This window comes from Oryctolagus cuniculus, chromosome 1, assembly GCF_964237555.1.
Source record: "Oryctolagus cuniculus chromosome 1, mOryCun1.1, whole genome shotgun sequence".
In the NCBI taxonomy this organism is placed as follows: Eukaryota; Metazoa; Chordata; class Mammalia; order Lagomorpha; family Leporidae; genus Oryctolagus; species Oryctolagus cuniculus.
In genome coordinates, this window is record NC_091432.1 from 55,452,699 (window position 1) to 55,479,766 (window position 27,068).

A 27,068-nucleotide genomic window follows, 5' to 3' on the forward strand; every position below is an offset into this window, starting at 1 on the left:
CGAACACTTTGCCCCACCAAGTCGGCACCACCTCCTCCTCTTGGCCTCACTCAGTTCTTTTTGAAAACTTGACCTGTTTGGGCTCACGACTGCCTCAAACGTCAACTGTTTTAGGAGGCGTGTCTCCCCAGTGCCCTGCCACTGTTTCCTTGCACCTCCTCCTGGAGGGGCCCAGTGACTCCCATCAGGTTCACAAACCCCATCCTGGCCTGCTTGTGGTACTGAGCACACTCTTCCTTAGAGAAAAGTGGCTTTTTTTTTTTTTTTTTTTAAGATTTATTTGAAAGGTAGTATTACAAAGGGACAGGGAGAGAGAAAGAAAGAGAGAAAGGTCTTCTGGCTGGTGCCGTGGCTCAATAGGCTAATCCTCCACCTTGCGGCGCTGGCATACCGGGTTCTAGTCCCGGTCGGGGTGTCAGATTTTTGTCCCAGTTGCCAGCTCAGGTTTTCCAGGCCAGCTCTCTGCTATGGCCCAGGAGTGCAGTGGAGGATGGCCCAAGTATTTGGGAGAAGCCAGGAGAAGCACCTGGCTCCTGGCTTTGGATCAGCACGATGCGCCAGCCGCAGCGTGCCAGCTGCAGCGGCCATTGGAGGGTGACCTTTCTCTCTGTCTCTCTCTCTCTCACTGTCCACTCTGCCTGTAAAAAAAATAAAAAAGAAAAGAAAAGAAAAGAAAAGAAAAGAAAAGAAAAGAAAAGGTCTTCCACCCACTGGTTCACTCCTCAAATGGCCACAGCCGGGACTGGGCCAGGCCTGGAACTCCATCCAGGTAACCAGCGCTCTTATGGGATGCCGGCACTGCAGCGGCAGCTTAACCTGCTGCACCGCCACGCCGGCCCCTCAGTTGAGTGGAGACCTGAGCCCCGTGTCTCTCTGGGGGAACAGCATTGCAGCAGAGGGAAGAGTGTGTGCAAACACCTGGAGGCTTGAGTATGCTTTGGTTTGTGTTGTTATTTTCTTCTTTCCTTGAATATCTTTGTTAACCTTGGCTGCCCGCGGAAGAATGAAGCAACCGATGAGCTGTTTTGCTCGGTCTGAGCCCACGTGTGGGCTGGCCTGCTGGCTGCCTTTTCTGCATTTTAGTTCCCTTTTGGGAGGGGTTTTAAAAAATCATAACCTATGCCAATTGGATCAGAATTTCTGGAGGCGAGATGCAGGCATCAGTGTTATTTTTAAGAAAACCAAAAACCCTTCAGGTGGTTCCAATGTGCAGCCAAGGCTGGGAACCAGGGAATGAGGGCAGTGCTGCCTGGGTCTGGCTGGCCCGCCCTGGGAGCAGCTGGAGCGTTTTAGCCATTTACTAACACCTGGGGCCCCACTGCAAGCCAACTGAAACAGAAGGTCCTTAGGTAGGGGGTGCAGGTTGCCAGATTTAAAAGCTCCCTAAAGACTGTAATGTACAGCAAGGCTAAGACCCTCTGCTTTCCAGGATGGGAGGGGGGGCTTGCAGCCACGCCCCACCTCCCACTACTCCCTGCTTTCCTTAGGGGGCCACAGCAGCTCCACAGGAGCTGGCCTAATTTATCCCAGATTATTCAAATTCCCTAAAGAAGAACACTCTGTTGCTATTGCTTTTCTTGTTTGGGGTTTTGAAATCAAATATCTCACTGCCTAACTTGCTTTCTGCACACAGAGGTGGAGGAGAGGATGAGAGGAAAGGGTAGATTAATTTTTTTTAAACTGACTGTGTTGGAATTTGCCTTGTGAATACCAACTGCCTTTTTTTTTTTTTTGCCATAATTTCAGGTTTATAGAAAAATTGCAAGAATAGTAGCAGTGGCTGGCGCTGCAGCTCAATAGGCTAATCCTCCACCTAGCGGCGCTGGCACACTGGGTTCTAGTCCTGGTCGGGGTGCCGGATTCTTTCCCGGTTGCCCCTCTTCCAGGCCAGCTCTCTGCTGTGGCCCGGGAGTGCAGTGGAGGATGGCCCAAGTACTTGGGCCCTGCACCCCATGGGAGACCAGGAGAAGCACCTGGCTCCTGCCTTCGGATCAGCGTGGTGTGCCAGCTGCAGCACGCCAGCCATGGCGGCCATTGGAGGGTGAACCAATGGCAAAAAGGAAGACCTTTCTCTCTCTCTCTCTCTCTCTCTCTCACTATCCACTCTGCCTGTCAAAAAAATAAAAATAAAAAATAAAAAAAGAATAGTAGCAGTAATTACTGTATCCCCTTCTCCCAGATTCCTCAAATATTTATTTATTCACATTTGCTCTATTGTCTGTTTCTTCCCAGAACTTGCTACCAATTTCCCAGTTGTCCTAATAATGCCCATGTTGTTATATTTAATGAGCATGTGTCTTTAGTCTCCTTTCATTTGGAAGAGCTGCTCAGTCTAGGTCTTAGTGCCGACTGGTTGTTTTTTGGATTTGGGTGTGTCCTCGTGAGTAGGTTGAGTGTCTCTAGGAGGAACATCACAGAAGTGATCTAGGTCCCCACGCATCCTGTTAGGAACAGATTATGTGAATCTGTCCCGTGACAGGTGACAATGGTGGCTGTGGTGGCATCTGCCAAGCTTCTCCACATAAGGTCACTGCATCCACTTACAGCATTAGTAAGCAACGTGGGGAGTGCTTGGAGCCTCTGTGAGTTTGCTCTTCTTGAAGTTTCAGCTAGGAATGTTGGCATTCCTGGATGATTTCCTCCTGAATCAACAATTAATGTTTGCCAAACTGTGATTTTTCTTCTTTGATTTTTACACTTGATCTTAGCCAAAAGGCTGAGAAGCAATCTTCTTCTTTGATTTTTAAAAAAGTTTTAATTGTCTTTCTGTGTCCAGCTTATTCTATTCAATGTGATATCCTCCAGCTATACCCATTTTACTGCAAATGGCGAAATTCCATTGTTCTCCAGAGCTGAATAACACTCCATTGTGTACAAATGCCACATTTTCTTTATTCATCTGATGATGGACACTTTGGTGGGTTCCAAATTTTGACTGTTGTAAACAGTGCTGCTGTAAGCATGGTGGTGCAAGTCTCTCTCTTTCTCTCTAAGATTTGTTCTATTTGAAAGACTGAGTTACAGAGAGACAGAGGCAGAGAGAGGTCTTCCATCCACTGGTTCACTCCCCAGATGGCCACAACTACTAGAGCTGAGCCGATCCAAAGCCAGGAGCCAGGAGCTTCTTCCAGGTGCCCCATGTGGGTACAGCGGCCCAAGGACTTGGGCCATCTTCTACTTTTTCCCAGGCCATAGCAGAGAGCTGTATCAGAAGTGGAGCAGCTGGGACTAGAACTGGCACCCATATGGGATGCCGGTACTGCAGGCAACGGCTTTACCGCTACATCACAGTGCCAGCCCCTGCAGGTATCTCTTTGATATGATGTATTCACGTCTTTTGCGTATATACCCAGCAGTGGGATTTCTGGAGCATATGGCAAGTCTATTTCTAGTTTTTAAATCTCTACACTGTTTTCCACAGTGGTTGCACTAATTTACAAAAACCACATGTTCTCCCCTATATGGAGGAGCTGAAAAAAAAAAAAGAAAAGAAGTGCTGGTATCAGTATTGCTGCAAATATAGTTCTATGAAGCTTTGTTTTATACCTTTGTGAAACCAGCGGTTAAGAATGTTTATAGGCCGGTGCCACAGCTCACTAGGCTAATCCTCTGCCTCACGGCGCTGGCACACTGGGTTCTAGTCCCGGTCGGGGCACCGGATTCTGTCCCGGTTGCCCCTCTTCCAGGCCAGCTCTCTGCTGTGGCCAGAGAGTGCAGTGGAGGATGGCCCAAGTGCTTGGGCCCTGCACCCCATGGGAGACCAGGAGAAGCACCTGGCTCCTGCCTTCCGGATAGGCACGGTGCGCCAGCCGCGGCGGCCATTGGAGGGTGAACCAACGGCAAAGGAAGACCTTTCTCTCTGTCTCTCTCTCTCACTGTCCACTCTGCCTGTAAAAAAAAAAAAAAAAAAAAATGTTTATAGCATGCTAGTTTTAATGATCTGTGATTACTTTAAAATTTACTGTATTTTTGTGAAATGGTCATTTTTCCATTCAATTATTATTTATAGCCATTGTCTATATTCCCACTAAATTAAGGTCTTTTTTTTTTAAGGTTTATTTATTTATTTATTTATTTGAGAGGCAGAGTTACAGAGAGGGAGAGACAGAGAGAGAGGTCTTCCACCAGCTGGTTCACTCCCCTAAAAGGCCACAATAGCTGGAGCTGGGCCAAACTGAAGCCAGAATCCAGGAGCTTCTTCTGGGTCTCCCACATGGGTGCAGGGGCCCAAACACTTGGGCCCTCAGCTGCTGCTTTCCTAGGCCATTAGCAGGTGGCTGGGTCAGAAGTGGACCAGCCAGGATTTGAACCAGCGCTCATGTGGGATGCTGGTGTCATAGGCGGAGGCTTAACCTACTATGCCACAGCACCAGCCCCAACTAGGCTCTTTTTGCTTTCTACTTTGTTAAACTTCTTACTAAGTGAAGGGTTAAGCGCTTTTTTACTGTAATGTAAATTTAAGATGTTATCTCAAAAACTAAAAACAAACGCAGGGTGAGGGAAGGAAAGTGAGAGGGAGACAGGAAGGGAGGGAAGAATAGAATATCATTATATTAGAATTGTATCTTTGAACTGTATTAAATCTGTTAAAAATATTAAAAATAAGTGACTTAAAATGTTATATAAAATACAAACATACAAAAATTGTGCATGTATATAGAAATGGGCGCTATGTGATGTTTTGTTACATTGAGTACCTTGTGCAATAGCCAATCAGGGTCAATATATTTATCCTCTAAAACATTTGATATTTCTTTATAATGCAAACATCTAAAATCCTATGTTCTTAGTTTTTTTGAATGGAAAATAGAGTACATTAACCTGATCTATAGGCACCCTGCTGTGGAATTGAACCCCAGGACTTTTTATGCCTATCTAGCTATAATGTAGTACCTGTCAATCAACACTTCCCCATCAATCCCTCCCCCCGTTGTTTTAAAGATTTATTTATTTATTTGAAAAGAAGAGCAACAGGAAGAAAAGGAAAGACACGCAGAGAGAGAGAGAGAGAGTGCGCATGTCCATCCTCAGGTTCACCCCTCAAATGACCACATAGCTGGGGCTGGACCACACTAAAGCCAGGAGCCAGGGACTCCATCCTGGTCTTTCACGTGACCAGCTGGGGCCCAATCACTTGAGCCATCATCTGCTGCTTTCCCAGGTTCATTAGCAGGGAGGTAGGTCAGAAGCAGGACTTGAACCACTACTCTGACATGGGATATGGGATGTCAGTGCTGCAATGGTGGCATAACTCACTGCACCACAGCACTGGCCCCTCTTTATCTAGTTTGAATTGATGTGTTTTTTACGATTTATTTATCTGAAAGGCAGAGAGAGGCAGAGGCAGGAAGGGAGTGGGGGAAAGGAGAAAGAGAGATTGATTGATTTTGTCTGCTATTCATTCCCTAAATGGCTGCAACGGTTGGAGCTGGGCCAATCAGAAGCCAGGAGACAGGAGCTTCTTTTGTGTCTCCCACGTGGGTGCAGGGGCCCAAGGACTTGGGCCGTCTTCTACTGCTTTCGCAGGCCACAGCAGAGAGCTGGATTGGAAGTGGAGCTGCCGGGACTCGAACTGACGCCCATATGGGATGCCTGTACTACAGACAATGGCTTTACCCACTACGCCACAGCACTGGCCCCTGAATTAATGTTTTTTATATGGTGAGAGATAGGGGTATAGTCTTATTCTTCTGTATGTGGGTAACCAATTTTCCCAGGATCATTTATTGTAAAGGCTCTCATTTCCCCCACACATGTTCTTAGCACCTTCGTCAAAGATCAGTCAGCTGTAGATGTATGGCTTTACTTCTATGGTCTCTATTCTGTTCCATTGGTCTATGGATCAGTTTTCCTGCCAACCATGCTATTTTAATGGATGTTTTTCTATGGATCAGTTTTCCTGCGAACCATGCTGTTTTAACCATAGCTTTATAATATATTTTAAAGTCAGATAGTGTATTGCCATTTGCATTGTTCTTTTTGTTTAAGATCACTTTGACTACTTGGGGTCTTCTATGCTTCCACAAGCTTTAGGAGTGTGTTCTCTAGTTCTATGAAAATGTCATTAGAATTTGTTAGAGATTGCATTGAATTTACCATTTTGGGTGCTATGAAATTTTAATGATACCGATTCTTGTAATCCATGAACATGGAATGTCTTTCCAGTTCTTTGTGTTCTATTCAGTTGTTTTCATTCATAACTTACAGTTTTCATTGCAAAGATCTTTTACTTCTTTGATTAAATTCTCACTTTTTTAAAAAATTTTCTTTGTAACTATTGGAAATGGGATTGCTTTCTTGATTTCTTTTCCAATGATTCACAATTGGCATATGATGGTTTTTGTATATTGGCTTTGTATCCTTCAACTTCACTGAATTTTTTATTAGCTGTAACAACTTTTTGGTAGAGTCTTTAGGCTTTTCTATATATAGCATCATGTCATCTGCAAACATCAACAATTTGACTCCCTCCTTTCCAGTTTAATTGCCTTTGTGTCTTTCTCTTGTGTCATTGCTCTAGCTAGGACTTTCAGTACTGTGTTGAATAAAAAGGATGAAAGAGGGTATCCTGTTTTTCTCCAGATCTTAGAGAGAAAATCTTCAGATCTTTCTATTCAGTATGACACTAGCTGTTGGTATACTGTAGATGGCCTTTATTATGTTCCTTTTATACTTAATTTGAGCAGAGCTTTTATCATGAAGAGATGTTGAATTTTATAAAATGTATTTTCTGTACCTATTGTGATGACCATACAATTTTTTGTTCCTCATTCTGCTGATGTGGTGTATCACACTTACTGATTTGTGTGTGTTGGACCATCCTTGCATCCCTGGGATGACTCACACTTGAGGGGCCAATGCTGTGGCGTAGTGGGTAAAGCCACTGCCTGTAGTCCTGGCATCCCATATGGGCACCAGTTCGAGACCTGGCTGCTCCACTTCCGATCCAGCTCTCTGCTGTGACCTGGGAAAGCAGCAGAAGATGGCCCAAGTCCTTGGGCCCCTACACCCTCATAGGAAGAACCGGAAGAAGTTCCTGGCTCCTGGTTTCCAATCAGCACAGCTCCGGCCGTTGTGGCCAATTCTCTCTCTGTGTAAATCTGACTTTCAAATAAATAAATAAATCTTTAAAAAAAAATAAAGAAATCCCACTTGATCATGGTGAATGTGCTGTTGGACTCAATTTGCTAGAATTTTGTTGAGAATTTTTGCCTCCATGTTCATCAAAGATATTGGCCTATAACTTTCTTCCCCCGCCTTTTTTTCCCCCTCCTTTCCTTGTTTTGTTTTGGTATCAAGGTAATGCTGGCCTAACAGAATAAGTTTTCTATTTTTTGAAATAAGGAGAATTGATTGTTAATTCTTCTTTAGAAATGTGGCAGGCAATGCTGTAGCCCAGCGGGTTAAACTCCTGCTTGCAGCCCCGGCATTCTATAGCAGAGCACTGGTCAAGTCCCGGCTGCCCCTCTTCTAGTCCAGCTTCATGTTAACGTGCCTGGGAAGGCAGTAGGAGATGGACCAAGTACTTGGGCCTCTGTCATCCACAAAGGAGACCAGGATCAAAGCTCCTGGCTCCAGCCTGGCTCAGACCTGGCTGTTGCTGCCATCTGTGGAGTGAACCAGCAGATCGAAGATCGATCTCCCTGTCCCTGTCTCTCTCTCTCTCTCTCTCTCTCTCTCTGTCTGTCTCTCTTTCTGTGTGTGTGTGTGTGTGTGTGTCCCTGCTCTGTGTTGCTTCACCATTTGAATACATAAATAAATAAATCTTTAATGAAAGAGATTTGGTAGAATCCAGCAGAGGGAGGCCTTCTGGTCTTGGGCTTTTCTTTGGGAGATATTTTATTACTGAATCAATCTTCTTGTTATTGGTCTGTTATGGGATTCTGTTTCCTTATGATTCAATCTGGGTAAAGTGTATGTATGTATACAAAATTTTGCCCATTTCTTCTTGATTATCAATTCTGTTACTTATCCACATCAATTAATTATTGATTAATTAATTATTATTAATTAATTATCTACATCAATCTCTAACAATTCTTTATGGCTTTTATAAAGAACGATTGATTGATTGATTGATTGATTTGAATGGCAGAAAATTAGAGAGAGAGAGAGATCCATCTTCTCTCTGCTGGTTCATTCTCCGAATGGCCACCACAGCCAGTGTCGGGTCAGGCTGAAGTTAGGAGACTGGAACTACATTCAGGCCTCCTACGTGGGTGGCAAGGGCCCGAAGTACCTGGCCATCTTTTGCTGCTTTCTCAGGGGCATTAGCAGGGAGCTGCATGGGAAATGGAGTGTCTGGGACTTGAATCTGTGCTCACATGGGATGCAGACATCACAGGCAGTGGCTTAACCCACTGTGCCACAACACCAGCTCCAAGAGCCCTTTGTATCTCTATGGTGTTAGTCATAATGTCTCTGTTTTCATCTCTGATTCTATGGTTGTGAATCCTCTCTTTTTTTGCCTGGTTACTCTAGCTAAGAGTTTGTCAGTTTTGCTTATTCTTTCCAAAACTCTTGTTTTATTGACTTTTCTATTATTTTTAGTCTCAATGTCATTTATTTGTGCTCTGAGTTTCATTACTTCTTCCCTTTTACCAATTTGGGGCTCAAAGCCTTATTCTTGTTTTTCCAGTTCTTTGAGGTGCAACAATTAAGTTGTTTATTTGAGACCTTTCTGGCTTTGTTTTGTTTTTGATGCAGGCATTGATTACCATAAACCTCCCTTTTAGGGCCACTTTTGCTACATCCCATGGTTTTGGTGTGTTGTCTTTCCATTTGTTTGCAGAAATTTTTTAATTTTCTCCTTGGTTTCTTCCTTGACCCACTGATTTTTTCAGGATTAAGTCATTTAATTTCCATGTATTTGTATAGTTTCCAAAGTTTTTCTTGTTGGTTTCTAGCTAAATTGCTTTGTGGTCAGAAGATACTTGATAGTTCTGTAGATGTTTCTTAAAGCCATTGATCTAGCATGCAAATTAACTCTGCTGTTTGTTGGTTTTCTGTCTGGATCACCTGTCCATTCTGAAAGTAGGGTGCTAAGGTCCCCTACTGTTATTGTATTGGAATCTCTCTCTTTCTTTAAGTACATTAATATATGCTTTATGCATTTGGGTGCTCCAGTATTGGGATTATTTCCTCTTGCTGGACTGAGCCTTTTGCATTATTTAAATGACCTCCAGGTCTCTTTTCATGACCTTTGAAAATCTATTTGACCTGATACAAGCATGGCTTCTCCCACTCTCTTTTGGGTCCAATTTACATGGACGATCTTGTTCCATCCTTTGACTTTCAGACGATGTGTTCCTTAGAAATGAAGTGAGATTCTTGTTAGTAGAATACAATTGGATCATGGTTTTTAATATGCTAGGTCACTCTGTCTTTTAATTAGAAAATTTCGTCAATTGACATTTAATGTAACTATTGTTATGTATTTTGTATTTTTATTGTGGTTTCTTTCTTTCTTACTCCCTCTCTTGCTGTCCTCATTTGTGGTTAAGTGAGTTCTCTGGTGGTGTACTTGGATTCCTTACTTATTATTTTTGGTAAGTCTAAGTTCTTGCTTTGTGGTTACCATGAGGCTCACCAAAAAAAAAAAAAAAAACAAAAAAAAAAAACAAAAAAAACTTCTTTCAGCTATAACAAGTTATCATGAAATGATAAGAACTTAATGTTAATTATAATGACAGGGGGCTGGCACCATGGCTCAATAGGCTAATCCTCTGCCTGTGGTGCCGGCACCCGGGGTTCTAGTCCCGGTTGGGACGCTGGATTCTGTCCCAGTTGCTCCTCTTCCAGTCCAGCTCTCTGCTGTGGCCTGGGAGAGCAGTGGAGGATGGCCTAGGTCCTTGGGCTCTGCACCTGCATGGGAGACCAGGAGAGGCACAAGGCTCCTGGCTTCGGATAGGCGTGGTGTGCCAGCTGCAGCGTGCCGGCCGCAGCGGCCATTGAGGGGTGAAAAGGAAGACCTTTCTCTCTGTCTCTCTCTCACTGTCCACTCTGCCTGTCAAAAAAAAATTATAATGACAGGGAAAGAGGGACAAAAACCTGAGAGAGAAGAAATCCGGACAAAGGACTCCATTCCTCCCTGCATTTTGAATTTTTGATGTTACATTTGCTCTCTTTCAATATTGCCTGTCTCTTAACATTTTAATGTAGTGATTACATAATTTTTTTCTTAGTTTTCATAGTAGAGAGATAAATGGTTTACATACCAGGTTAACAGTATTAGTGCATACTGAATTTTCTGTGTTCCTACTGGTGAGTTTTCTACCTTTTGATACTTTCTCCTTGTTAGCATCTCTTTCTTTCAGTTTGGAGAGCTCCCTTCAGCATCTCTTGTAACACAGGACGAATGGTGATGAGTCCTCTGGGCTTTTACTTGGCAGATCTTTCTCCTTCCCATCTGAAGGGTGGCTTTGCTGTGTACGGCATCCTTGGTGCCATTTTTCCCTTCAGTACTGTAGAAGTCTCTCCTGCTGGGAAGTCTGCAGTGAGGTGAACTGAGAATCCTATAGCTGTTCTTTGCTTCTCTCCCAGCTCTGTGAATCCTGGCTCCATCTTTCACCTTGGAGAGCTTGATTATAACATGTCTTGGGTAGACTTGGTTGGGTTGAGTCTGACTGGTGCCCTTTGATATTCCTGTAGCTAGACATGTGCTTCTCTAGGTTTGGAAATTTTTTCATCTTTCTGAAGAAACTTTCTATCCCTTTCACATTCTTCAGTCCCCTCTTGAACCCCTATAACCTGAATATTTATCTTCTCATGCTACCCCATGTTTCCCATAAGCTTTCTTCATTCCTGTTGATATTTTTTTCTCCTTCAATTGTGTATTTTCAGATAGCCTGTGCCGAGTTCAGAGATTCTTTCTTCTCTTGGATCTATTCTGTTACTGATGCCTTCTATCATACTTTTAACTTCACTTAGTGTATTTTCAGTTGAAGGATTTCTGCTTGATTTTGCTTAATAATTCCATCTCTCTATCACATCTCTGTTAGAATATTGAATATTATCTTGAATTTTGTTAAGTTTCCTTCAAACAGCTATTTTGAAATCTCCATCATCTGTTTGGAAATTTCAGTTGCTAGGTGGTTGGTTTCTGGCACTTTACTTTGCTCATCAGGTGAGGGCATGGCTCCCTGGAAGTTCTTGATACTTGCTGGTGGACAGCGTTGTCTGAGCATTGAGAATTATAGTAAACCAGCTTCTCTGTGGCTATCCTTCTAGAAATTCGAGCCAGTCTGCTTATTTTCTCTGAGCCTATGGATCTTCTGCTATTTCAGCACTAGCTAGCACCCCATGTTGCACTTTTGCCCAGGTCTGTTGTTGATATGTTTTTATGGATTCATTCTTGGCAATATTCCCCAGACTCAAATTTGTCCCAAATCTACAGTTGATACGTTGTTTAGTGTGCACTGAGGAAGTGTCTATCAAGGGGCAGTCCATCCCTGCAAACCTCTTCCTGGGCCCGTGATAGGCTCAGACTCCTTGACCTGTGTCCACAGATGCTGCAATGCTAGATCATAACCCGAGCCTTCAGCTCACCAAGACCAGTGCAGCCTGGGGTCAGAGCAAAGCTCACTCTGCCCAGTACCAAAACCATCAGCTACTGATGATGCTGGCTGGGGTACAGTCCTGCTCAGCTGGGGCCACACAGCTCCACTGAGCACTGAAGCAGGTAGGCAGATTCTGCCTGAGAATTGCAGCTGTTAGCCTTTGCTCAAGGCTGGGTTTTATCAGCTTGGCACTGAGTCCCAGCACAGCCCTGTGCCCCCTTACTGTCTGCACAGCATTGTTGGAGGGGCATTAGAGGCAACCCCTCATCACTCTGGGAGGCCCTCAATGGCTCACACCTGACTCTCAGTCACCAGGTCCTATGTAATCTTGGCAGTCTGTCTCTCTTGGGCACCGGGGTCCATCAGCACGTCTGGAGACGCTCCATAGCCACTTAGCTTGGGATGGAAGGCATTGGGATCTTCCCAGCATTGGGCCTTGCCAGGCCAACGCCGAGTCCCCAGACCCAGTCTCCTCCCCACTGGCTGTTCACCCCAGGTTGCAGGGGTGATACAGGCAGCCCTCTGGCCACCCACACTGGCTGTGGCTGGTCATTCCTGGTCCCAGGGAACCATGACAAAATGGGTGTGACCCCAAAACACAGCTCTGGTGAAGGGGACTCAGTGTAGCCGTGCACATCAGTGTCTCTGCGGGAGTGGTGCCGTCTTGGTTCCACCCTGTTTTTATTGTTGTTGTTGTAAGCATAACTTTGTATTGAATATTAACAAACACAGAAAAGTATACAGATATAAGTATATGGCTCAATGAGTTTTCACACGCTCAGCTCACCCATGAAACCCCACCCAGATCAAGAAATAGAATATAACCGTTATCCCAGAAATTTTCCTCTTCAAAAAATATTGATACCAATCTCCTCTTGGCGAGCCAGTGTCCAAAGAGGTGATTCCAGAAATAAGTCCCTATGTAGGAAGAACAGTCTGTTCTACATTCATGGAACTCCGGGTGCTGCTGTGAAGGAGAGTGTTCCCTTCTCCTCTGGGGTTTGTATCAGCATGGACTCATGGGTTCTTATTTTAGTCATTGGATTATAACTCTTCAGTATTGTAGCAGGAATCTCTGACAGAGACATGTGGATATCAAGGCTCTTAACAGGAAAACAGCTTTTTATTCTTGCCAGCAGGCCCAGAGGAGAGTGTTGTCTCCAAGTTCTGGGTCTTGAACAAAGCTGGGCATTGTCTTACGTAGCCTGGCATAAGCAACGTTGAGTCGTTGTCTTCTTCTTTTTTTTTTTTAAGGATTTATTTTATTCGGTTATATAACTTTTGACTGGATATCTTAGTGCTAAGCACTACTTACAAAACCCCCACAAACAGTTACATCTGCGTGCATTAGATTCGCTTTGTTGACCTAGTTGCAACTGCGGTATTTCTCAGAAAGCTCCCTCCACCCCCCCCACCTCCTATCCCCTCTTCCCACCCCTGCTGCCCTGCTGTTTCTGCCTTTAGCCGATTTTTTTTTTTTTTTTTACCTAAGGGGAGGGGTGGCCCCTGCCATACTATATTTGCTTTTCTAAAGATTTTATTTCAGAGGCAGATTGACAGACAGAGAGAGGTCTTCTATCTGCTGGTTCACTCCCCAAATGGCTGCAATGGATGGAGCTGGGCCAATCTGAAGCCAGGAACTTTTTCTGTCTCTCACATGGGTGCAGAGGACCAAAGGACTTGGGCCATCCTCTGCTGCTTTCCCAGACTATTAGCAGGGAACTGGATCAGAAGTGGACCAGACAAGACTTGAACCGGCGCCCATATGGGATGCCAGCACTGCAGGCAGCGGCTTAACCCACTATGCCATAGTGCCGATCCCTCATTAGTTATTTCATTTGCCCATATCATCTAAGACTTGGGCAAGAAGAATCCCTTTGAGTGGTCTTGTGTTCTTTTGACTTGGGTCCATAATTCTTATTTTTTGGTACGATAGAATGCTCTCGGTTCATTTGTTTTTTTTTCCTGTCCCTGTCCTAGAATCAACCAGTTCTCCAAGGAGCCCTGATTCCTTTTTTTGGAAAATGGTATTTATAGTCCAAAATATGGCTGCAAAGTGTCCTCATTGCCAAGAGGCCATCATTATTTCCATGTCCTCTCAATGGACAGAGCCAGGAAATACATGTATGTTTATGTACTTGCATGTGTGTGTTTATGTGCATATATATGTATATGTATATAATGTGTATATATGTATACATATATATATATACAGAGAGAGAGAAATATATACAAGGATACTTCAAAGTTTCTATGGAAAAGTAGAATTAAAAGATAAGTGTAGGGGTGCAGATTTAGCCTCGTGGCTAGACACTAGTTAAGATAGACACATTCCATATCAGGGTACCTGGGTTTGATTCCTGGATCTAGCTCCTTCCTCCAGACTTCTGCTAATGCAGACCCTGGGAGGACGCAGTGATGACTCAGGTGATTTGATCTCTGGAACGCATCAAGAGACCTGGATTGAGGTCCTGGCTCCCAGGTGTGCTGCAGCCAGGGCTGTTGTAGGCATTTGGGTAGTGCAGTGAATCAACAGACAGGATCTCTCTCTCTCTCTCTCTCTCTCTCTCTTTGTCTTTCTTTCTTTTTTTCTCTTCCCCCTTCTCTTTCTGTCCCGATCGCTGTGTCTCGCTGTCTCTAAAATATAAACATTTTAAGATAACTATTTTGAAGCAAAAGTTTTTGCGCTCCATACACAGTTTTTTCTTAGTACGCAGTTTATACAAATGCTTTGAAGACCCCTCATGTACATTTCCTTCAAAAATGTTTGCACCAACAGAAACACATATTTTACTTCGCTTTCTCTAGGAACCCTTTGAAGCGTCCTCATATGTCTACATTTATCTATCCATGCAGTTCACTTTACTACTTAAAATTCTATGACAACACTCCTTGGTGTATTCTATTTCTCCTCCTTTTCATATAGTAACTCAATTCTTTGACAGTGAGAAACTTGGTCTCAATATCCACAATGTATTTGCTAATTTGCTCCATTCTGAAGTACACAGACAGTATTTTCAGAATTAGGAACCCCTGCGTCTACAAAACAAAAAGTACTCAGCCTTCGTTTCCGGTTCTGTTGGACTTGAACCCGGGGGGCATCCCAACTCTAGTATGAAAGCTCCTTGTGTGAGTTCCCTCTACACCTTCCGTCTGTAGATTTTTCACACCACCCTTCTCTGGCTCCGTGTCTCATTCCTGTCCTTGTCACACCTGGTTCTTCAAGTCCAGGGCCACGCAGTGGTCCCAGAGCCCATGAATTCCCTTCTAAGCCCCAGCCCTCCTCCAAGGGCCATCTGGGACTAAACCAGGCCTCTGCCTGCCTGCTTCCTCAGGCGCCACTTCTCCACCCTCCCACAGCTTCTGGCAGTGTCCACGGGGCCCACTTCCTCCCGTTCTCCTTGTGGCTAAGGATTTAGTCTGTTTTAAGGAGTCCTTTGCTATTAGCTTAGTGGGAGAGAGCGACTGAGAACCTGCGTTGTTGGCCTGCTGTCTTGAACCCGACCCCAAGGTTCTCTGGAGTCAGAAAGCTCTGGGTTTGCAGACATGAGGCACGGGTGAGCTCCCTGACATGGCCTCATCTGGGAGGCGGGGCAGAGAAGCCCTGCACTGCATGCATTTGGCGAGCCCGACACTAGCCCGCATGTGCGGAGGGACCGCCAGGACGCCTGCGCCGTGCTCAGTAATTGACACCTGCCATGGCTGCAAGTTCCTGCTGGTCTGGCTGTTTGTTTGTTCGCTTACTCACCCAGAGCCGGCTGAGTGCTGTGTATGTCACAGAATCCCTTAGTCTAAAGGGGACAGGAAGTCCGAACTCCCAGGGGGACCATCCTAGCGCGCGATCTCTAGGCTGGCAGTGTTCTTGGCAAGAAGCTACTTCTCACTTGGCCTCCCCGGGCCCCAGGATGTGGTCTTTTGCCGAGGCTGCTGAAACTCCAGCCCTGGCTTGTGGTCAGATGGCCTGGTGGAGAGTGTCCCTGAGCTGTGTGCCAGGGAGCCTCTGCGTTCGTGCTGAGGACACACTATTGTCCCTGATGGGAATGAGTGATGAGCTGAAGATTTCGGTAGAGCGAGGCCAAATCCCTGTGTGGCTCCAGGAACAAGGATAAATATAGCTGAGTAATTGCTCATGCTCTTTTAAGGATTAAAAGTCAGCTTTCGGGCTAGCTGTGAAGCTCCATGACCAGGACAGCAAGCAACACAGTTCCTTTTTTAGCGCTGTGGCCAGCACTCCCCGGGCATCGCTGGATCCTCAGCCTCCATGATGCTGGTCCCACTTGGGTAATGGGGTCGCCCTCATTAGATTCCGTACCACGAGGCCGGGGGTGGGTTTGAGGTGTTCCCTCCATATCCCATCAGCCAACACTGTATCTAGCTTACCAAAGGCACTCAATAAAAGCTTTTCCACCAATGAAGAAGCTGTGAAGTTGTATTTTTAGAATAACCTTTAGAAGGAGATCTGTAGTCTAGTTAACATGAAGTCCCACAGCCAATTTCCTGTTTTTGAAATGCATTGTATAAGAGCAATGTTAAGTTGTCACCAGTGGGGGAAGCTGGGTGAAGGGTACACGGGACCATCTGTACTGTGTTTGCGACTTCCTCTGTGTGTGTGTGTGTGTGTGTGTGTGTAATTATTCTAACATAAAAGATGAAAAAAAAAACAAACTTTTAGTTTGTGCTGGGAGGTTAAATCCTTACAGAGAGCAACACTTGTTTTCTTATTACTATTTTTTACAATTTATTTTTGTTTATTTAAAAGGGAGAAAGAGAGAGAAAGATCTTCCATTCACTGGTTCATTCCCCAAATGTCCACAATAGCCGGTGTTGAGCCAGGCCAAAGACAGGAGCCAGAACCTCACTGGAGCTTCTACATGGGCGGCAGGGACCCGAGTACTTGAGCCATCGCCAGCTGCATCCCGGGGTGCACGTTAACAGGAAGCTGGAATTGGAGGCGGGGCTGAGACTCACACCTGGGCACTGAGATGCAGGTGTATCGGGCAGTGGTTTAACTGCTGCACTGAAGCCCCGCCCCTTATTGTTACTGCTTTAAATATAAACACATACAGCATCCTTACAGTTGGAGACTTTAAATGTATGAACAAGGTAGAGAGTGGATACAAAGTCTTCACCCTAGCCACCTGGGTTGCCTCCCCAAGGCAGCTGTTAGTTCTTCACCTCTTGTGTTAATTTTAGTGGGAGTTGTGCACCCACACGTTTACTGAGTACGCGTGGATGACTGTCAGTATGCTCGTATGCACGGTTGAATGTAGTAGACACATGTACTCTTGTCACTCATGTGGCTGCTGCTGAGCTCCCACTCTGGCCTCTCTCTTCCCACGTGGACCGTATGTCCTGGAGGCTTTTCCTTGCAACACCCAGGGCTTCCTGCTGCTTTGTTGTGGCTGCTCCTGTCGTCTTTTACAGCCCCCAGTTCTTGGGCATTTATGTTGCTCCCAATCCTTCTGCTTTAAGACAATGCCGCAGTGAATAATCTTGGCCATCTGTCATTTCCCGAGTGTGGGAGTTTGTTTGCAGAGTAAATTCCTAGAAGTGGAGTTGGGTCAAAGGGTATGAGCCTTATAATTTTGATCATGATAAATTGTCCTCTGTAGAGCTTGTGCCATTTCATACGCCCACCAGTAATGCGTTTCATAAAATACTTGTGTGAGTGTAGGTGTTTAAAAAGCTGTCTGGAGGCCAGCACTGGGTATAGTGGGTGGAGCTACCGCCTATGGCGCCTGCACCCAATATGTGTGCCAGTTCGATTCCCAGTTACTCCACTTCTGATCCAGCTCCCTGCTGGTGTGCTTGGGAGATAGAGGATGGACCAAGTGCTTGGGCCTCTCTACCTGTGTGGGGGACCCAGAGGAGGCTCCTGGCTCCTGTCTTTGGGTTGGCTCAGATCCAGTCATTGTGGTCATCTGGGGAATGAGCCATTGGACAGAAGATCTCTCTCTCTCTCTGATTCTGTCTTTCAAATAAATAATTTTTTTAAGTTATTGGTGCCCGCTTTCTGAGTCTGGCTTCTACCCAAGAAAAACAGAAACCAGACAATGTTTTGCCTACAATTTCAGTTTGCTCAGGGCTGCTGAAGACCACCCATGAACCAAATGTTAAGACTGAAGGGGAGGTAGTGTGGTAGAGAAGGAAGAGCTGGCTGCAGGACAAAACCACCTAAATTCACACCTGTGTTCTTCCACTAAACGCCTGTGGGACATTGAGCCAGTCGTTTTCCTGCCTCAGTTTCCTTTTTGAAAAAAAAAAAAAAAAAAAAGGCCTGACCATTGTATGACAGAGGGCATTTGTGAGAGGACACTCGTGCCTCTCTGTAAAGCACCTAAGATATGCTAGGAATAGAACAGGAGCTTAATAGTTGGGGTTGCACACATGCGCGCACACACACAAAGCTTTAGGTTCCATTGCAACTTCTGGTTTCTAGCGTCTGTCGTAACTGCTGCTGGAGTCACAAGACCACCTGCAGAGCAAAATCCCCCAAGCAGGCTCCTTAGAATACCACTTAAGACTCACCTGAGGGCTGTGATCAAACGCAAATTCCCAGGTCCCGACTCAGAGCCATGGACTTAGAATTTCCAGAAGAGTCTACAGAATTTCGTACTTGAGGATTCCAGTGCACATGGAAGTTGGAGAAACAGTTCTAATAGGTTTGACAACTTCGTCCTAGTAACTATATTTGCAATTCTAGAAGTTTCCACAGTGGGCTTTTCAGTGGGGGCCCATATCTGGCAGATGCCCAGGTAAAGACGGACGCCCAAGGGAAAACATGGCAGGTGCCCAAGGCAGCCTCCTCTGGCTTCATTTCTAGAGATACAGTTATTCATGAAGGTAGCAGACAGTACACACTGAGATCCCACCCAGGGATCTCTCGCCTAACTACTGCAGAGGAGAGACTGCCAGTGCAGCTCATACCTCAGGAAGGTGCTGCATGGGGGCCCAGAGGGCCAAGCTCCGTGGGAAACACCTGCCACAGCTGGTGACTGCCTGTGGCCAGGGGCAGGGCTGGGGGGTGAGGGCTGTGCAGGTCCTGGCAGCCATCACAGGAAGGGCTGAGGCCACGGGCCTTGCAGCTCTAAGCCCAAGTACCCATGGCCATGCTGGTGAATGCTTGCTGGGGCTCCCGGATTTGGCAAATGAAAATACAGGATGCTCAGTTCAATGTGAATTACACTTAAACTTCAGATCAACAACACATCATCTTTTAGTGTATCCCGTGTGCTATTCGGGACAGAGCTACACTGAAATAGTTATGTGTTGTTTATCTGAAATTCTACTTTAGATCAGCAACACGTAATCTTTTAGCATATCTCATGTGCTATTTGGGACAGACTTACGCTGAAACAACACATTGTTTATCTGAAATTCCATTACACTGGGGGTAACGGAACAGGGCCTCTGTGCACCGCCTATAACCCCAGGAGGGGCGGGGCACCCATGTGGCTTGTCCTGAGCTCGGAGCTCCATGATCTTGGCTTTGGGTGGGCACTGAATGTGAGGTGGATGGACTGGGAGTCTGGACCAGGGGTGGACCTCCAGGAGACAGGCAGCCAGCTCTTCTGGGCAGTTTCTGGCTGGGGCAGGACACGGATCCCTGCTGAGGCAGCCCTTCTGAGAGGCTAGCACTGCACAGACATTGAGTGCTAGCTCATTCAGTCTCTAACAACCCTGTGCGTTAGCCATTATCGCCACAATTCCCACTTTCGGGATGAGGAAAGTGAGGCTCCACGGCATTAAGACTTTAGGGCTGGCCGGCGCCACAGCTCACTAGGCTAATCCTCCGCCTGCAGCGCCGGCACACTGGGTTCTAGTCCCGGTTGGAATGCCGGATTCTGTCCTGGTTGCTCCTCTTCCAGGCCAGCTCTCTGCTGTGGCCCGGGAGTGCAGTGGAAGATGGCCCAAGTACTTGGGCCCTGCACCCGCATGGGAGACCAGGAGAAGTACCTGGCTCCTGGCTTCGGATCAGCGCGGTGCGCCGGCCACGGGGAGGGGAGGGGTGAACCAACAGAAAAAGGAAGACCTTTCTCTCTGTCTCTCTCTCTCACTGTCCACTCTGCCTGTAAAAAAAAAAAAAAAAAAAAAAAAAAAAAAGACTTTAGGGCTGTGAAGTGGAGAAGTGGGGATTGACACTCCTGGAGCTGGTGCCAGGTCTGGGATTAGCTAGATTTCCCAGGCTCTTCCCTTTGGCAATCTTAAGGGTGTAAGGTGGGGTATCCCCCACTCCCAGATCCCCAGGACAGGAACCAGCCCCAGTTTCTCCTGGCTCTGGGCCAGGGTTGCATCCAGGCTCACATGCTTGTGTGGAGACTCAGGGCTGGGAGGCAGATCTACAGAGTCCCCTTCATCCCCGCCCAGCCCAGACAGTGTCCAGCAGAACAAGCTGCCCACGGACATTGCTATCTGCTAGGGGGTCCTGGGGGGAGGGGCTGTCTCACAGGCCCAGCCTGCCCTGACCCCCGAAGCTGGCTGGTCGGCATCCCCTGCCCTCAGCCCCCTTCCACCAGGCCAGAGGGGGCTCCCAGAGGAGCTCTGCTCCAAGTCCCAGCCCCTCTCGGAGGAGGCGGGCGGCCAAGGCTCTGCAGCCAGAGGCTTCTCAGCTCGGAGCTCCGGAGCCAGATGTAGCATTGACCTTAAATGGTAAAAGCTCCCCAGAGTGAAGAGAGGCTGGCCAGAGGAGGAAGGGGGAATAACTCAGTTTTAGGTAAGTCGTCTAGATCCTAGAATAACCTGCCTTTGCAGCCCAGAGGGCCGCCACGGAGCCCTTCTCCTCCTTAAAGGTACAGGGTGCTGGGACGGGGGTGTGCGGCTGTTGGGTGGCACCTCGGCTGAGTGCTTTTACGGTTGCTGTCTCAAGTTTTATATATGAGTTGAATCTGGCTGGTGGTGAGGAGCTAAACGATGCCCCTTCCGTGGGCCGTGGGGACGCAGGCACCGCCGCGGGGGGGCTATGTGCCCCTTATTGTACATTCCCACCCCCTCGCTCTCCTGTGGGCCTCTCGCTGGCCACAGAGGGGTCCTTGGATTACGCAAGCCTGCCCAGAAAGGGCCGTCTCCCCTCTTTGCTGCCTGTCTCTCTCTCTCTCTCTGGCCCTCAGCATGCCCTGCCTGGAGCCCTTTGCTGGCTCAGCCTGTCTCTGTCTCTGCCCCTGCTCCCCTGTCGTGTGTTCCAGCCCAGCCCAGCCTCTGCTTCCACTTGTGTCTCTGTCTCTCCTTTCACCTGCAGCTTCTCTCCTGGCACCTGTGCCCGAGCCCTGCTCCTCAGAAGGGGTGCCTGGGGCCCAGCCCTGCCCACCTTCAGGGGCCGCAAGTTGAATCTTTTCCTAGAGAGAGTGGTCCCCATGCTGGCTTTGTCCAAGGGAACAGCTGGTGAAGCCAGAGACCAGAGGGAGGCTCTGCTGTCCTGCTCCCTCCTGCCCTGTAAACAGTTGTAAAAGTCTGGAGAGCCTCAGCGGTTGGAGTAAACAGTGGGCTCTGGGACCCCTGGCCGGTGTTCCCGCCTCCTGGGGTGGCAGTGGCTGGGCTGGTGGGGGTGGGAGGCGAGTGGCCCCAGGCTGGGCTGGGCTGAGCTGGGGGTTTTGCAGGGGGCAGGAAGATGTTTTCCCAGGGCTGCAGGGCTGGGCGGCTGCCCAGGTTTCTCTTGCCCCTTCCCCTGCCCCTGCCCCCCACCCCGGGGTGACGGTGGGTGGGCAGCTGATGACATGCAAGTGAAGTGGGGAGAGGCATCCCCCCACCCAACACTTTTAGGCAGGAGGAAACTCAGGAGGAAACTTAACAGTGATTTGCCTATGGTCAAGGCTCCCCCCCAAAAAGGGCCAGAGCTAGGACTCGAACCTGGGTCTGTGTGACTCTGACTCCACGCTCCTGCCCCTCAGTGCAACTCTGAGTGTGGGGACACACTCCTACCTCTAAGAGAGGCTTGTGATTTTTGGCCATGGTCCCGACAGTTGTCACGGGCATATGTGAGTATGTGTGTGTGTTGGGTGGCTCTTTGCGTTCCCCAGCACTGGGCCTTCCTCTAGGCTTGGGAAGGTGGGCATTCCTGCATCCCCTCTAGGGCCACCTGGGAGGAAGAACTATGAGCTAACGGCCACGCCGTGATCAACTCTCCCCATTGTCATGCTTCCTGCAGGACCAAAAGCGAACGTGTGGTTGTTTTCACACCCGCATGCTGCTCTAGGCGCTCCCCCCACAGGAACATAGCATGGGCCCCCGGAGCAGGGATGCTGTGGGCGTCCTCCCCTCGCAGTACAGGCAGGGCAGACAGCTGGCATTTGACCCCAGCAGGCCCGCAAGTCTCTGTCTTCACCTTCCGGCGCCATGTCTGAGAGGACGGGGGTTAGGAGCATCAGCAGTGCGCGAGAGACCTGCCTGCACCTGAACAGTGCAGTGGAGGCCTCCGGAGCTGGGCAGTGTTAATGACTTGTCCACATGCACTCAGCCACCAAGTGACAGAGCAGGGGGCTTGATTAATATCTTGGGTAAGGATGGTGGGGTCCATGCAACACTTTCTATTGAGAACTGAATTCCCAGGGAAGTTGGGTGCTCCTCGTTTTGGGGCGCCAGGTTCTGTGAATGTTGGATAGGAAGCCAGAATCCTTGCTGGATGGGCTGAGCTACTGGGAACAGGTTCTCAGCCTTGCTAACGGCCCCACCTTCCTCTAAGGCTTCTCAGCAAAGGCAGGCGGGTGGACATGCCCTGACAAGCAGACGTGGAGGCTGAGCCCCACCTGACTCCCCACTGTGTGTCCAGCTCCCAGAATGCTGCTGGGAGCTTACTAACTGCTTGCAATCAATTTTTTTTTATTTTTTTTTTTAATTTTTTTTTTTTTATTTTTGACAGGCAGAGTGGACAGTGAGAGAGAGAGACAGAGAGAGAAAGGTCTTCCTTTGCCGTTGGTTCACCCTCCAATGGCCGCCGCTGCAGCCGGCGCACCGCGCTGATCCGATGGCAGGAGCCAGGAGCCAGGTGCTTTTCCTGGTCTCCCATGGGGTGCAGGGCCCAAGCACCTGGGCCATCCTCCACTGCACTCCCTGGCCATAGCAGAGAGCTGGCCTGGAAGAGGGGCAACCGGGACAGAATCCGGCGCCCCAACCGGGACTAGAACCCGGTGTGCCGGCGCCGCAAGGTGGAGGATTAGCCTATTGAGCCACGGCGCCAGCTGCAATCAATTTTTTTGTAAAGCGAATAAATGGACATAATGCTCCAAAAGTATGCTCTGGTTCCACAGGCCCCTGGGTTTATTACATCCATGTTCCTGGTGATCAGATGTGTTCAGTCTGGCTTGAGAGAGTGCAGGGAGGGGCTCAAGTTATCCACGCCTTCCCACCCCACCATGCCTCCTGGGGAGTCCCTTCCCAGAGCCTCCGGGCTGCCCCTCACCCATCCTCTCTGGGGCTTGGCTGTCTGCAGAGGGATCCTGTTTGCTGACGGGCGGCAGCTATGGCCCAGGTGGACAGAGGGGATGGCTTGGAGGCCCAGCTTGGCCCCTGCCCCTGCCCCTGCCCCCGCCCCTGCCCCCGCCCCTCAGGGAGAGTGATGGAAAATGGTGTGCTAAAGTGAAGAGGGGAGGAAATGAAGGTGCACTGAGCTCTCCTACTCCGCACCAGGATCTCTGCCGGCACGACTGTCCATGCCAACGCTCGTGTTAGGGATAAAGACCTATGGCTCAGAGAGGACATGGCTGGGAGGTGGCGAGCAGAGTCCAGCTGAGGCTGCTCCCACGGTGGGCACTTCCTGGGTCAGATGTCACCCTGTCTCTCTCAATAACTCAGGTCCCAGGGCAGCTAGTGGGTGCCCCAGTACAAATCAGAGGCAAATCAAGAGTAGAGGGGAAGGGAAAGCCTGAGGCAGCCCTGAGCCGGGGAACGACGCAGCTCCCTGCCCGGGCCAGTGCCACCGGATGGCCCTGCACACCCAGAGCCTCAGCTGAGGCAACGCACGCCCTTGACCTTGGACTAGCCCCACCTTCTCCAGGGAAGACTGAATGCAGGTGACAGTTCAGATAGAAACCTTCTTTCCCAGCCAGCCCCAGATGTGCAAAAAGAAAAAAAGTATGCTAAGGCCCAGCTCAATCACTTTCTTCCTATTACTTTTTTATATATAATTTCTGTCCATTTTGGGGGGGGTACATAAAAGTAGAAAATGCTCCTTGCTAAACTTTCTTGAAAAATAAATGAATATACATAAGAAATTCAGAAATAAACATAATGAAGTTAAAAAAGTCATTCAAGAAATCTCGTGACTCAGAGATAAATATTATTTATATCTGATGTGGTTCTTTAGATTTCTCTGCATTTTATAAAACTAAGGTCTTAGTGGAAATGTGATTTTGTAGTTTGCTTCTTTTAACCCAATGTTCTATCATTATCATTTTCCCTATCAGTAAGAATTCTTCAAAACATATTTTTTCCATGATTAGATAATGATACACTGTAATTTTAGCTGCGCAATGGTCAAATCGTCGTTCCGCTCCTCGGGCAGTTGCAAATGTGGTTTTCCTTTGGGGACTGTCTCAGAGGCACACAGGACGCGCTGGCCTTTCCCTAGAGGCCCAGCTCCCAGAGGGGGCGGCGTGCAGTGTGGCCGGAGTTGCGGGCTTGTGTATGAGCAGGCGCTGACCCGGCTTCCCACACCAAAACCCGCGGTAAGAACAGCATTTCTTCGTGAGTTCTTTCCAGTCCTCTGGGTCAAGGAGAGAGCTCCTATGGGAGGAGGGAGACCAGCTGTCCAGGTATGTCCAGGAATGGTTGCCACAGAGCTCCCAGGCTAAAGCTGTGACAGTCCTGTGCAAACCGCAGAGCTAGTCACCTCGCTGGAGCTGGCGTTCCTTCAATACACTTCTTTCCTTTTTTTTTTAATAAGCTTTTTTTTAAAAAGATTTATTTATTTATTTATTTGAAAGGCAGAGTTATAGAAAGAGAGGATATCTTCTATCCACTTGTTCATTCCCCAACTGGTTGCAGCTGCCGGAGTTGGGCTGATCTGGAGTCAGGAGCCAGGAGCTTGTTCCAGGGTTCCTGGGGTCCAAGGACTTGGGCCATCTTTTTGCTGCCTTCCCAGGGCATTAGCAGGGAGCTGGATCAGAAGAGGAGCAGCTGCGACTCAAACCAGCACCCACCTGAGATGCCGGCACTGCGGGTAGTGGCTCCACCTGCTCTGCCACACATTTCTCCTCTCCCTTCCTTTTTGTAAAATTAATTTAAAAAAAGCTGTGTGGGGGGAGGGGGGAGAGAACGAACACACCCCCATCTGGTAGCTCTTTCTGCAGTGTCCACAGTGGCCAGGACTGGGCCATGCAGAAGCGGGGAGCTGGGGACTCAGTCTGGGTCTCCTGCTTGAGGGGCAGGAACCCAATTACATGAGCCGTCACCTGCTGCCTCCCAGGGTGCCCATGCAGAGGAAGCTGGAGTCAGGAGCTGGCACTGGGAACTGAACTAGGAACTCCCTTGAGGGGTGCGGGCGTCTTCACCGCGAGGCTGAACGTCTGCTCTGTTTCCCTTCTTGACAAAATGAGAGCAAGCTGTGGACAGGGAGCCTTTGGTATGCAACAGCTAGAATTGAATAACTGTTTTCATTTCATTTATTTTTCCCATAAATCTCTATTTGTGGTCAGTAGTGCTGATTTTTCCATTTTAGGTAGGAATATAAAATTTCCCTTTTAAATAAATATAGTGACAATAGCAGCTAACAGTTACTGAGCACTTGCGGCCTGCTCGGTGCCGTCCGATCGCTTTCCCTGCAGCAGTGCCTCTGGTCCTCCCAGCAGTGCTTGGAAGCAGCTCCAGCTGCTCTCCTGGTTTTACAGACGAGGCACAGAGAGGGTCGGGACTTGCCCAGCCGCACCAAGCTGGCACATGGCAGAGCCAGGATCGCAGTCTCGGCCTGCTGGGTCATTGCTCGTCCAGTTAAATATTAAGTAAGCTGCTGTCTAGGTAGAATGCAGACAGGATAGTGTGCCAGTGACAAAGCGACAGCTGGGGCATCAGGGAACACAGGGCATGGTGAAGCTGAGCCACCCCCGCAAAACCAGGGGCACGTGGGCTGGAGGGAGGAGCTTGGAGGGCTAAGTTCAGGCCCTGCTTAGAGCCTAGAGAGGAACACGCAGAGGCCACAGAGCCTCTTCCTGCTGACACACCAGCCTGGATGATGCTTCTGGGGGCCCAAGCTTCCTGGTCCATGAGAAGGAGGAAGAAGCCCAATGACGCCCTTGACTTTGCTCAGACAGTTGTGATCACAAGAGCGCTGGCCCTTGAGTTGGGGGACGGCTCCGTGTTGAGCAGCTCCTCCCTCCTTCTCATAGCAGGGAGCCAGCCCTCATGCCAAAGGTAGCATGGTGCCCCAGTGATAAGTCTGGGCCCCGAAGGGCGATGTGGCCCAGCTGTGAGCTGCTGGCTGTGGCAAATCTCTCTGACCTGTTTTCTTTCCCGTAACGGTGACAGTGTCCACTTCGGAGAGTTAAGTCCCTTAGCCCAGCACATTAACTGTATTTCCAGCCCATCTGTCCCCCTCCAGAGAGCAGCCCTGGGTCTGAGGCTCTGACTGTCCATCATCCTGGGCCCTATCTCCCCCCATCAACAACCCAAGGAGAGAGAGGAACTCCTTCTCCAGGGGACTGGCCACTGGGACCTGGTGGAGCCTTTAAGGAGGCCCAGTAACTAACACCTCTTTATTCACTTCAGTCCCAAGTCCTGTTGGGATTTGGAGACTAACATTAGCCTTCCAGCTAACAGAGCTGGTATCGGAGAATGCATCTTAGCCAACAGCACACAGACGGATCTCCCAGCCCCCTTTGCAGGCAGTGCCCTTTAAGTCTTAGGGAGAGGAGGAGCAGAGCAGAATGTGTGCTCCCTGGGGGCAGCTCTTTCCCTAGAGAAAGGGCAGAGGACAGGGCTGTGCTGTTTGCGGGAACATGTCCCAGAATCAGCGTCAGAAACCATCGCCCTGGCGTGCAGCCGTGGGTACTACAGTCTTGGGTACCACAGGACGCCCTGGTCCAAGCCCAGCCACGGAGCTGGTCTCCCAGGTGATATGTACCTGCTGAGAGCTGTGCCAGGCCCTAGTGGGACTCAGGGGCAGCTGAGGCTGCAAGGGCTGCCATGTGGTCCCATGAGGGTGGGCACCGCAGCTCCCACACCTGACCCAGTGGGCGGGAGCTTACCATTTCTTTTCTGCAGGTGCCCAATGGGGACTTGCTCGGTGCAGAATCCTTCCTTGGACAAGACAAGCATCCAGCTAGAAACATCTGGAATACATTTTTTTTTTCACAGAAGTTCTATCTAGGCAATCCCAAAATGCAGTTACTTGTCTCTAACTCCTTCCTTTTTCTGGAGTTCTTCAAATAGCAAAGATGGGAGCGGGGAAGTGCCATGGGATGAACAGGTTGGATATGCCAGGAAGTCTGTTTAGGTCTCATTCAATCCATTCTTTAACCATCTATGGGAGATATTTATGCACAAACTGACTCGGGGCGGTTAGGTCACTCATCCAAGACCAACAAC

At 48.4% G+C, this 27,068-nt stretch overlaps 1 protein-coding gene across 6 annotated transcripts in view; it reads left to right on the plus strand.

The window, feature by feature from the left end:
- The first annotated feature begins 20,112 nt into the window (after positions 1-20,112).
- The window catches only part of IRAG1 (inositol 1,4,5-triphosphate receptor associated 1), a 128,414-nt gene continuing 121,458 nt past the window's right edge, over positions 20,113-27,068 (plus strand). For 2 of the 6 annotated variants that reach the window (XM_070073288.1, XM_070073293.1), the window contains exon 1: positions 20,247-20,347. Coding sequence is in view for 2 of the 6 variants with exons in the window: in XM_051851398.2 (XP_051707358.2) it covers positions 20,205-20,271 (67 nt within the window). In the remaining 4 variants the exon portion in view is untranslated. Of the gene's footprint in view, positions 20,348-27,068 lie in introns of all 6 variants that reach the window. The other 4 variants (XM_051851398.2, XM_017345354.3, XM_070073302.1 and 1 more) reach the window with 4 other exon arrangements.